This window comes from Myxocyprinus asiaticus, chromosome 11 (assembly GCF_019703515.2).
Source record: "Myxocyprinus asiaticus isolate MX2 ecotype Aquarium Trade chromosome 11, UBuf_Myxa_2, whole genome shotgun sequence".
NCBI lineage: Eukaryota > Metazoa > Chordata > Actinopteri > Cypriniformes > Catostomidae > Myxocyprinus > Myxocyprinus asiaticus.
This window is the reverse complement of record NC_059354.1, coordinates 2,804,433-2,817,618: the sequence shown is the minus strand read 5'-3', so window position 1 is coordinate 2,817,618 and position 13,186 is coordinate 2,804,433. Positions and strand designations below refer to the sequence as shown.

Below are 13,186 nucleotides of genomic sequence, written 5' to 3'. Positions count from 1 at the left end.
TTCTGTGTTTACTTTGCAATAGTCTGGGGACAAAAGTGCCCTTAAATGTGGAAATGTGACAAAACCGCCTTTTAAGAGTGGAAAAATTATTAAATAAAATCATGCTTATTTTTTTTTTTTTTTTTTATCGGAACAATTCAAAAGGTTTTCTTTACGGGTTTGGATAGGGTTGGGGTTAGTCTATATTAGCTTCATATAAAAAGACAATCCAAGTCTATGAAGTGTCCTTATTATTATGACAGCTAAATAAATGTGTGAAAGCCCAACAGACCTGCACATATCTCTGTGTTCCTTCACATTCCAGTTGTATTCACCTTTATTCACCAGCTCAAAAAAGGAATTTCTGTTTCTGTGAATGAAAATAATTTTATCAGAATGAAACTCACAGTGCAGTTCACAGTCCTGCCACACGGCGGCACTAAGACCTCAAGAAAACACAATATCTGCGGCCTTATCACCATCAAATCACTGATTCATGTAACAGGGATCGTTTTACACACAAAAAAAGAAAGAATAATGGAGAGGTTACCACAGCTGGGTTGTAAGCAGTACACAAGGGTTCAGTTTCACAACAAAGCCATGAGAGGTAGTGCATTACTGTGATTTTACCATGGTAAAGGGGTGTTCTTAGGCACATCAAGGAACGGCAGTAACAACAATATGAAAAAACACACCAAGAGCACTACATCACTGCGTCAATAGTGTAGTCGACACATAACGTATTCACTAAAAATGTATAGCCTATTTATATTTTCTAGCAGAAAATTATTTCTTTTAGGGGTTTCACCACTTTTAATCACCTTTCTGCCTTCACTTTCCCCTTCATTTTATATGATCCTGTGATGTGAGAAATTATTTTTTTAAAAGTTCTAAATATTCCATGTAGTCTCTTTAATAATGAGGTCATAAAATAGCATAAATGCATAGCAATGATTGCAAAATGCTGTATAAAATAGTTAAATATTTTTATTTTTGCAACTGTAGATGATAGTTTATATATAGGCCTAAATGGGCGTTTCTTTAACTTAGTCAATTTCATGTCCCAGGAGTTGATTTTAATTAAAACGAACAGATTTCAACTTTTTTCTTTTTGTTATATGAAGGTCTCATTAAAACTAACTTGGAAACTTTTTACCAGGCCATCATCATTTATTTTTGGTACTATTTTTAAAATGCATTTTATGTATAGATGTTACTGTTTTAGGAACAAAGCTGCTGTTTTAGCATTGTTCCAGAGCCTAACTTTAAATATAAAACTATGAAAATTAATTATTAAAATACTAATTATTACGTTTAAAACTATGATAATCTAAAGAGTGAAATCTACACAAACCATTTCAATATTTATTGTGCAAAAATGATTTCTATCAATTTTTGTAAATTATGACTGTCCCACAGTTGTGGCATTATTTCCACGACACAATTTCCCCCCAGATATATACAGTATATTCTCTATATTATATACTGCAAGTTAGTGTAAGTGAAGAGCATAAAATATGAGACAAAACAAAGAAAAATCAAGGGAAATATCACTTGTGAGCAAAATATTTTATTACTGTCATTTCCAATCAAGCAGTAATTTTGCCAAATTATGCAAAAAGTTTGAAAATATTAGTTAATTGTGTGTATTTAGGATACATAAAATGTTAGCGATAACATTAGCCTTAGACAAAAGAGTAGGTCATTTTATTTCAAAAACATAATTTGTAATGCAATGTAATTTCCTCTTAATTTCCTGTGGTGTCATTTCCATCAGCATCACTTCCAGCATAGAACTCTATTAAACACAAAACAGAATTTGAGATGTGATGGAAATGATGCTGTAGTGGGAATTTTCATGACTTTTTTACTTTCTAGAAATCCACAATGCGATATTTTTTTCGAAAAATATCATGAATATATTTCTTTCATATCGCCCAGCCCTACTGTGCACTTGTAGCCTGACTGCCATTATGCAGCATGCAATTTATGACTGCCATGTAAACAGACTAGGACTATTTAAATCATCCATTGGAGGGAGGAAGAAGAGGAGGAGGAAGAGAGAGAGAGTGAATCGCTAATTGCACACTTTCACCCTAATCTCCTTTGTTAACCATATTTTAATTATTTATTTTGGCCTATTTAAGTTTCACACTACTCACACATATCTTCTAAGCAAATCTGTTCAATAAGCAGGGTTGGGGAGTAACGGAATACATGTAACAGGATTACGTATTTAAAATACAAAATATAAGTAACTGTATTCCACTACAGTTACAATATAAATCATTGGTAATTAGAATACAGTTACATTCAAAAAGTATTTTGATTACTGAAGAGATTACTTTGCATTTTATTGTCATTTGTTTAATTTAATATTTAGTCCTTTCAGATGGAAAACATTTATACATATAAATGATGCGATCCAAAGTGCATTTGAACGGCGGTGAAACACTTTCTTATGATGTGTTACATTCATACGAGCAGACAGAGAAGTAAGTCTGAAGTAAGTTTGGAGCAGAAGAAATAGAAATAAACCTTGTGTAAATTGTCAGCTTTAAGCTAATCTAAAATGCTATTTCTAGCCATTTTACATGCACGTTACCAGGCACGATCATATTTTTTTTTCAAGAAAATTCACGTTGGATCATGATTTCTTTTTTCTAGTAAGACCTTTGATATTAGGGCAAAAATCGTATTCTTGATAATAATTTTTGTTCCCTATCTGTCACTCACTTGACATTGTGTCGATGTAGTGACACTAGGGGTCACTCTTGGGAGCCCGAGACACCTCTGGTCTTTGATAAAAGACCAATGAAAATTGGTGAGTGGTATTTGCATGCCACTCCCCCGGACATACGGGTATAAAAGGAGCTGGTATGCAACCACTCATTCAGATTTTCTCTTCGGAGCCGAACGGTCATGCTCATTCAGCTGAATTCCCACGACTGTTCATTCACCTCTGCTGGATATGACGGCGCATTTCAGCGGCTTCTCCCCCCTCTGCACTGGTGCACTGCAGAGAATGCCCTTGGGTGCTTCGGCAGAAATAAAAGAGTATATTTCTCTAAAAGAGTAAATTTCTCTAAAAGAGCGGCACACACGGAACGTCTTTTTAAAAACGCGTCTTTTTAAAGATGCCTCTCCGATTGTGTGTTATTCCTGGTTGCGCTCGTTATCTCTCGCCTTCTGACGGTCACGATCACTGTCTTTCGTGTCTGGGCACTGCTCACGCGGAGACAGCGTTCGTGGATGGTCATGTACTCATTGCGAGGATATGTCCATGGCAATGATGCGGTCGTGGCTCGCCTTCGTAAGAAAGCAAGCCACCCCAGAGGCTCCCCGCCTCGGTCTTTTTACCCACGGGTATGAGGCCAGCGTGGCTAGCACTGGGGGCGATTTGGGGAAACCAATGGGACCGCCTCCGCCGGGAATCCCCCTGCGGACCTCCCATTCCCCAGCACGCTTGTCTGTCCCGATCGGGCTTCCAGATGAGTCCACCGGCTCGTCTCACGGCGAGTTCGACCTCTTATTCGGAGTCCGCGAAAGTGATGAGCTTTCGAGCGCAGCATCGGAGAGTGGGCTCGTCCAGTCGGACGCGGAAGCCTCAGCTGGGCTCCTCCCTTCAGGGATGATTGCCCAGTCACAGGCTGACGCAGAGATGATGACATGCTTTCCCGGGCAGCAGCGAGCGTCGGCTAGAGTGGAACCCTCCGCTCTTCCCTGAACCCTCGCGGCTCGATGATTGGTTCCTGGACTCGCGGCGCCGCTCAAAGCCATGCCCCACCCCCGTTCCTTTCTTCTTGGAAGAGCATGAAGAGCTGACAAGTTCGAGGGAGGCACTTTTTACTGCCCGGTCCCAATCTTTTCAGCTTCCAAGGCCTGTAGGTTTACGTCGTCTCTGACGGCCAAGGCCTATGGTGCCGCTGGACAAGCCGCCTCCGCCCTGCATGCCATGGCACTCCTGCAAGTCCTCCAAGGCGCTAAAGGAACTGCACGAGGGTAGTTCCGCCCCGGGATTGATGCAGGAGCTGCGCTCGGCGACGACCTCGCTCTCCGAGCAATGGAGGTCATGGCGCGGTCTCTCGGGCGGACGATGTCAACATTAGTGGTCCAGGAGCACCACCTTTGGCTCAACCTGGTCGAGATGGGTGAGGCTGACAGGACATGATTCCTTGCTGCCCCCATCTCCCAGGCTGGCCTATTCGGCGACACCGTCAAGGACTTTGCCCAGCAGTTCTTGACGGTGGAACAGTAGACGGAGGCTATCCGGCATATCTTGCCCTGGTGCGGCTCAAGATCCCGCACCCTGTCTGCTCGTCACCAAGGGCGTCCCCCTGCAGTGACTGCACCGGTTCCGCTGCAACCCGCCCCTTTGGCCTGGCCCCGGCGTGGAGCCCACCACAGGAAGCAGACACCACCCATCTAGCGGCCGCCCAGAACCTGTGAAAGGCTTCAAAGCGCCCTTGAGAAGGGCGACCCAGGGACGACGAAACCCGCTGCTCTGGAGCTGGCAAGCAGACCTCTCCATCTTTGTTACTGTTGCATTTAATTGCGCTGCATGCCCAAGTGGCTGCAGTATGCAAGAGTTCAGCAAGAGCGGTTTCCTTGTTCCCTGGGTCACGTATCCGGTGTGCACAGCCGTCATCACGACCACCGTCCACCACTCTATTTGGCAGGTTTGGCGCTCCAGCGGCGGTCTCCTGCCCCTGAGCGCCCACAAATCCGCCCCCGATGTGACAGTCTTCACGGGTCACGAGGACAGGCCTCTTCCTCCCCTGTCCCAGGCTGTTCCGGGGGTGGTCACAAGGAGCCAGGTAAGTGCTTCAATGTCACTAGACTCAGCACGGCCAAGACATGGTGTGGCACCTTGAGCTCCGCCCCGCCGCGAGGCCCCACCTGCTGGTACGTCCGACGATGTTGTCCCTTTGGTCCCCCTTGCGCGGAACTTGGACGCGTGGCTTGCGCTTTCCAATCCTCGCAATGGCTGGTCAGGACCGTCCGACTCGGCTACGCGATTCAGTTCGCCAGGCGTCCGCCCAGGTTCAGCAGTGTCCGCTTCACCTTGGTGAAGGACGAAAACGCTGCTACCTTGCGCGGAGATCGCTACCCTCCTACGGAAGGGCACGATAGAACCTGTCCCTCATCGTACCAAAAAAAGGCGGTGGGTTGCGGCCAATCTTGGACCTGTGAGTACTGAACCGGGCTTGACACAGACTCCCGTTCAAGATGCGGATGCAAAAATGCATTCTGGTGAGCGTCCGGCATCAAGATTGGTTCGCGGCAGTAGACCTGAAGGACGCGTACTTCCACGTCTCAATCCTTCCTCGACACAGACCCTTCCTGCGGTTTGCATTCGAGGGTCAGGCATATCAGTACAAGGTCCTCCTTTTCGGCCTGTCCCTGTCTCCTCGCATCTTCACGAAGGTCGCTGAGGCAGCCCTCGCCCCGCTAAGGGAGGTGGGCATTCGCATTCTCAACTATCTCAACGACTGGCTAATCTTAGCTCACTCTCGGGACATGTTGTGTGCACACAGGGACTTGGTGCTCTCACACCTCAGCTGACTAGGGCTTCGGGTCAACTGGGAAAAGAGCAAGGCGGTCTGCGCTCTCGTTGTATGTCACAACTCGCCCGCCGTCTCCTCCTCTGGAGTCAGCAGCACTTCAAGTCGCTGCAAGCCACTCACATCCCAGGCAACCTCAACAGTACAGTGGTAGTGTCACGACAGGTTACCCTTAGGGGAGAGTGGAGACTCCACCCTCAGGTGGTCCAGCTGATTTGGAGTCGATTCAGACAGGCACAGGTGTTTGCCTCCCAAGAATCCTCCCCACTGCCCGCTCTGGTACGCCCTGACCGAGGCCCCCCTCGGCATAAACACGCTGGCACACAGCTGGCCCCCTGGCATGTGCAAATATGCGTTTCCCCCAGTGAGCCTACTTGCACAGACCCTGTGCAAGGTCAGGGAGGACAAGGAGCAGGTTGTCCTTGTAGCACCCTACTGGCCCATCCAGACGTGGTTCTTGGACCTCACGCTCCTCGCGACAGCCCCACCTTGTGAATTCCCCTGAGGAAGGACCTTCTTTCTCAGGGAAGGGGCACCATCTGGCACCCGCGACTAGACCTCTGGAATCTCCATGTCTGGCCCCTGCGGTGGTAGACACGATCACTCAGGCTAGGGCCCCCTCTACGAGGCAACTGTATGCCTTTAATTGGTGTCTGTTCGCTAAGTGGTGTTCTTCCTGACTGGAAGATGCGCAGTCTGATCAGTGCTTCCTTCCTGCAGGAGAGGTTGGAAGGGAGGCTGTCCCCTTCCACCTTGAATGTGTACGTTGCCGTCATAGCAGCACACCATGACGCAGATGATGGTAAGTCCTTAGGCAAGCACGACCTGATCATCAGGTTCCTAAGAGGCGCCAGGAGGCTGAATCCCTCCAGACCGCGCCTTGTTCCCTCATCGGACCTCTCTGTAGTTCTTCATGGTCTACAGAGAGCCCCTTTTGAGCCTTTGCAGTCAGCCGAGCTTAAGGCACTCTTCTTGAAGACTGCCCTCCTGACTGCGCTCACTTCCATCAAGAGAGTAGGAGACCTGCAAGCATTCTCTGTCAGCGAAACGTGCCTGGAGTTAGGTCCGGGCTAGTCTCACGTGATCCTTAAACCCCGACCGGGCTATGTGCCCAAGGTTCCCACGACCCCTTTTAGGGACCAGGTGGTGAACCTGCAAGTGCTGCCCCAGGAGGAGGCAGACCCAGCCCTGTCGTTGCTGTGTCCAGTGTGCGCTTTACGAATCTATTTGGATCGCACGCAGAGCTTTAGGATCTCTGAGCAGCTCTTTGTCTGCATTGTTGCACAGCAGAAAGGAAGCACTGTCTCCAAGCAGAGGATCATCCACTGGCTCATTGATGCCATAACTATGGCATATCATGTCCAGGACATGCCACCCCCGGTAGGGCTATGAGCCCTGTCTACCAGGGGTGTAGCGGCCTCCTGGGCCCTGGCCAGGGGTGCCTCTCTAACAGACATTTGCAGAGCAGCAGGCTGGGCAACACCCAACAACCTTGCAAGGTTCTACAACCTCCGGGTGGAACCGGTTTCATCCCAGGTAGTGGCACGCAATACAAGTGGATAAGCCCGGGATAGCTGGCCGGGTGTATCGCTTGCACATAGCGCCTTCCACCTCCTTGTGATCTGAAGACGTGCGCCATTAATTCCCAGTAGTGACAGATCTGAACTGTTCTAAATGTTTATTTAAATTTTACTAAGCATTTTTAAATACCATGTACATCAGATTTGTAAGTAAATGTTACTGAAATGTTTATGTTAAATTTACTCTCTTCAATCAATATTAGATCATGAAATTAAGTAGATTTTACTTCCATTGAACTGTGCAAAAACGTGAAAAATAAAATTCAATAAATCTTACTGTAGATGCAGCAATACTTACTGAAAGTACAGTGTTAGATCTGTAGCCAGTATGGATTGTTTCAGGAGCTGCATGAGTTCTCCATACTCATGTGAGGACAGATTAGAGAAGATATTGTGACCCTAGAGAGAAATATATAACATAAATACATGAGAAAAGATGTAAATAATTAGAAATCTCATCTTCATCACTTTCTATTAAAGGTGAAGTGTGTAATTTATTCTATGCTTACATAAAATACTTTCTTAATATGCAAATTCAACTATTAAGTAAGCCATTAATAGGTTGATTTTCCCAGTAAAGGGTAAACACTGTGACACTATCAAAACATTGTTCTGTTTGCTTGAGCACAGCAACATTGACTCAACCAATGGCATGACTTTGGGGCGGGATTATCTGTTTGTTCAAACAATGGTAGACGGGACGAATGTTTGGGAAACCTGTTTGAATACAGTCATTGTTTTTGCACATCTGTTTGGTGAGCTAGTAGCACAAAAATTGCACACTTCACCTTTAAATATTGTTCGGCTCTGTGAGAGGTAGATTTTGGAGGAGTTTGAAATCACTTATAGTGTTTTATGCAAGTCAGTCGGCTCACTGTTGCAATGACTTCTACACATGCAGGTGCGTTTCAGAAAAGCACAAGTGCCTCAGGATAAATTTCCATATAAAGTGGGAAAGTGGGTCTGTATGCAGTATGTATGTATACAGTAACCATTACTTAATGTGACTCTGAATTCAATCCTCCCACTCATGCTTACATCAGAGCCTTCGAATCACACACACACACACACACACACACACACACACACACACACACACTGACTGAGCCCTCATGGTGGATTAAGATAAGCAAAGACATGTTTCTTTAAAAACAAACTCATACTCTACACACACTTACATTTACAGTTAAAATTTGTGGTATGTGTTGCAATTCTTGCTATATTTTGCTACATTTTCACAAAGGTGTTTTCATTTAGATGTTATGATGTAAACTCATGAACATAAGACTCTTTTAATTGCAGTAAATTTCTGGACTTCTCCATGCAGAGCATCATGGGAATAGGACAGAACCAGATGAAAGCAGGCAAACTGCTCCCATTTCATTAAGAAGCAACCTAATTAATACTTGTGTTTGGCTGCTGGTCAGTGGAATGTTCTTTCTCTGAATACATGATGGCAGGAGCTCATTTGTATGCTAATGACAGTGACACAGATAAACATGCTGTATCTGTAAAAAAGCAATTATTCCCACAGTCAACATCTGTCAGTTACCAACCTCTCTCTCTTCCTCGTTATCACATTTTCTGTGGTTATATGCATTTATGGTGTGGTTGGTCTAGTGGATCTTATTATATGATAACTGTTACAATTCATAGATTAAAACACAAGCTCTTATTGTGCAGGTATTTGCAGCATTTCTTAATAATATTATAGTAAAATTATATTGATTGTAAATTGTTTGTATTATGGCTTAAAGAGATAGTTCATCCAAAAATGAAAATTCTCTCATCATTTACTCACCCTCATGCCATCCCACAAGTCATGTGTATGACTTTCTTTCATCATACAAACACAAATGAGGATTTTTAGAAGAATATCTCAGCTCTGTTTGTCCATTCAATGCAAGTGAATGGTGACCAGAACTCTGAAGGTCAAAAAAGCACATAAAGGCAGTATAAAAGTAAGGATGAGAAACAAATCAATATTTAAGTCCTCTTTACTGTGTAAATCAACACTTCGGCCAGCCAGGGGCACCTGCAGGATTTAATCTGAGGGTATGCACAGAAATCTGCCTAATAAACCTTATATCTAAGGGGGTCGGGGGGCATGCTCCCCCGAGAGATTTTTTGTGTGCAAAAAACAACACCAAAGCGTTCAGTTCTGGTGACTTTGAGATAAGCATTTGTTTTATTTTCTCGTGTATGAATAGCATTCATGTAACTATTGGCTAAAGCATTTCTTTCAGTAACCTTTCAGACAGACGCGTTTTCGCTCTAAAAAAGCAAAATGCACCACAACGAATAGAGCAGAACGCAATTGTCTCGAGACACGTTTTTGTCAGTTGAAGAAGTTCTTTTAAACTTGACACAGCATCTAAAAATGCAGCGCTCCTGTGAGAGATGCTAAAAACACAGTGAAACGTGATGCAGTTGTCAAAAGACATCCATCTAGCGAATGTTTATATGGAAAACGACTGAAAATCAGCGCAAGTGGACGCAAAAACACGTTCAGTTTGAACAGCCCCTTGTTCACATGACACAGCACTAGCTGAAGTTTCTCAAAGTTACCTCTCAAAAAGACAGCCTTTTGTTTCAGTTGATTGTAGGTAAATTTCCACTGTATCCAGTGCTGTTTGTTCTCTGTATTCATACATATAACGATACTGTTTTACTGTGTGAGTAACCACTTCAAATGATTCAGTGAGAGAGCGGTCCAAATGAATTGTACTGAATCAAGAATCGATTCAGACCGTTTTGTAAGCCCATTTGGCCAATTCACTGAAAAGAACCAAAAATAATTAATCATTCACAAATTAGGCATTGCTAGTTCTTTTAAACAGCCAACAGAAATACGGGACACATTTCATGATTTCGTGAAATATTCTGAGAGTAAATATTTCTCAGGTCAGTCGGAGCACTCATGGTATGCACAGTGCATATGGCCATACAGCTGCAGGCGCCACTGTGGCCAGCTATTGTTTGGGGCTGGTCAAAGGTGAAGATTAATAGTTAAAAAGAATGAAATACTGATCTGTTTCTCACACACACCAATCATATCACTTCAGAAGACATTGATTTAACCACTGGAGTCATATGGATTACTTTTATGCTGACTTTATGTGCTTTTTGGACCTTCTGAGTTCTGGTCACTATTCACATGCATTGTATGGACCAACAGAGTTTAAATATTCTTCAAAAATCTTAATTTGTGTTCTGCAGTAGAAAGAAAGACATGCAAGTAAATGAGAGAATTTTCATTTTTGGGTGAACTATCCTTTTAAATTTTCCCTTTGAATTTTATTATGATTTAAGTTTAAGACTTTACATGATTAAATTTATTTAAAATTTTAAATTATCTTTTGGTTTTTTAAATTTATATATATATAAAAAAAATGCTTAAAGGTGCACTCAGGTGGCTGCATCTGAAAACTGAAAAATGCTGCCTTCAGAGGCTGTATACGGAGGTAGATGAAAATAGGGTGCTTTTCAAACTATTCTGAGACCAGTTTCCTTAAGAGTTCCATTAATTCAGAAACACTGTCTGTTAACTGATTAGGGAACATGGCAGAAAGTCAGCTGCCTACTTTTAGGGGTGCAGCCCATAACTTTTTTGTTTGTGTCATCTTGGACTTACAGTGACACCTAGTGGTGTGGATACAACATAATTCAAAATCAATCATTTTTCAGCCATGATTCATTAATCCATGAGACAAAGTGTCCAGTAACAGGGTGGCGAGTAACCTCTCCAAAACATCTCCCCATGAGGAGACCTTCTCCATGTATAAAGAATAAAACAACTTTAATAGGTTTACTGATAGGACTTCAGTCTTCATCTCATGTGAGTCACCATGATTATATACAGCACATATGTTTTAAAATGGCAATTAATATATTTAGGAGTAAAACTTTTTTAATAAGGAAAAAATACTGAGTGCACATTTAAGTTCTAGAATACAATTGAGTGTAAACTGTTTGTATTATGGCTTAAGTTCTTGAATGGAACTGATGACAAACTTTGTATAATGGATTAAGTTATAGAATGAAATCAATTGCAAACTGTTCTTATTGTGGCTTAAGTTCTAGAATGGAATAAATGTCAAATTGTTTGTATTATTGCTCAAGTTCTAGAATGGCATTGATTTTAACGGTTTGAATTTTGGCTTAAGTTCTACGATGGTATTGTTTGTATAAGTTTACCTCACTCTGCAGGATCATAACAGCATGGTTGAAGTGATGGTGTTCTAGTGTGGCTGATGTCCCATATAGGAGAGAGAGAGCTGAACCTGTCCTGAGAAATGCAGAAATGTCATTCTTTTGCCATTCTGAATTCTATGGTTTAAATTCAATACACCAAATCCCATCAACACTCATGTGAAGATAGTCATATATTTCAACATAACCCTGCACATGCTCACATAGACTCCAACAAAGCTCCTATATGCCAAAGATCTACACTTGTTAGTGAACCCATTCAGCTGAAAATGCCAACTAAAGCCATGGGAAATTTAGAGGAGACATAAGTAATACAAGATTGAGGAGATACAGAGAGAGCATTATGTACAACCCCAATTCCAAAAATGCTGGGACATTATGAAAAATGCTAATAAAAACAAAAAGGAGTAATTTGTAAATTATATTCACCCTTTGCTATATTGAAACACTACAACTACACATTATATGATGTTTTACCTTGTGAATTTCATAGTCTTAAAAATAAATGTACAGTAATTTCGAATCAGATTATTGCATCATGCTCCAAAAAAGTTGAGACAGTGGCAATTTTAATTTATGCATTTGGAAGATGCTTTTATCCAAAGCGAATTACACTGCACTTATTACAGGGACAATTCCCCCAGAGCACCCTGGAGTTAAGTGCCTTGCTCAAGGACACAATGGTTTTGGCTGTGGGGATTGAACCAGCAACCTGCTTACCAGTTATGTGCTTTAGCCCACTACACCACCACCACTCCATGATGGTGGTGTAGTGGAAACACCACAATAAAAATTGGACGAGTTAAAACAACAAGGAGATGTGAAACAGGAGATGTTAAACAGGTGAGGCAATTGTGTCAAAGTATCTAAAGAGCCTCCAAAAACAGCACTTTGAGAACAATTGAGAACCCAAAGACTAATTGGAAGGATTTGGGGCATTTCACCCTCTACAGTGCACAATATAGTTAAAAGATTCAAGGAATCTGGTCAAATCTCAGTGCGTAAAGGGCAAGAAAAAAAACACTTCTGAATGTGTGTGATCTCTGATCCCTCAGATGTTACTGTCTTAAAAAACATCATTCATCTGTAATAGATATCATGAACATTGCATTGCTATTACTACAATGCAACCCACAAAAATGTTATTGTCATCTATCGCCCTCCAGGTCAGCTGACAAACTTTCTTGAGGAGTTGGATGTCCTGCTGTCCTCCTTGCCGGAGGATGGTAGGCCACTTGTGGTTCTTGGTGATTTCAACAGACACCAAGACAAGCCCCAGGCCACTGAACTGAATACTCTTCTGGCCTCATTTGACTTGGAAAGACTACACACCACAGCAACTCACAGATCGGGCAGCCAGCTGGACCTCTTTTTACACGTAACTGTACAAACTCAAATATTCTTGTTACTCCTCTACATGTCTCTGATCACTACTTTGTTCAATTCAACATGCCTCTCCCATGAGATCCAGTGTCAGTTGTCCAGCATGTCGGTGATGTTGACGAAGATTCTTGCTGAATTGGAGGATCTCGCTGTAATACGTTGATCGATTACGGCAATGGAAACCAAATTCTCTGAGCTAGTTACAAGAGTGACTGATGTTGAGAGACTAATCGATTTTTTGGAATCTTCGGAGAGGGAATAACCGCTAATCCGCCCGCGACCAAAGTTGATTTGGAACATTTCCTTGAAAAGCTTGAAGATCTTGAGAATAGAAGCCGCAGGAATAACGTTCGAATTGTTGGAATTCCTGAGCATGAGGAGGGCAGAGATATGGTGAAATTCCTAGACGAATTTTTCCCAAGTCTGCTCGACATAACAGGCCATAAGCTGGAAATCGAGCGAACTCAC

At 43.0% G+C, this 13,186-nt stretch overlaps 1 protein-coding gene and 1 long non-coding RNA gene across 2 annotated transcripts in view; one reads left to right on the top strand and one right to left on the bottom strand.

The window, feature by feature from the left end:
• Positions 1-13,186, bottom strand: part of LOC127448343 (dual 3',5'-cyclic-AMP and -GMP phosphodiesterase 11A-like) — a 183,801-nt gene that overhangs the window by 23,212 nt on the left and 147,403 nt on the right. Inside the window, exons 14-16 of the mRNA XM_051710790.1 lie at positions 11,321-11,411; positions 7,422-7,522; positions 272-349 (exon numbers count right to left, since the gene is read on the bottom strand). Of these exons, the coding sequence (XP_051566750.1) occupies positions 272-349; positions 7,422-7,522; positions 11,321-11,411 (270 nt within the window). The remainder of the gene's footprint in view (positions 1-271; positions 350-7,421; positions 7,523-11,320; positions 11,412-13,186) is intronic.
• The window catches only part of LOC127448368 (uncharacterized), a 52,511-nt gene that overhangs the window by 36,530 nt on the left and 2,795 nt on the right, over positions 1-13,186 (top strand). The gene's annotated exons all lie outside the window — the stretch shown is intronic.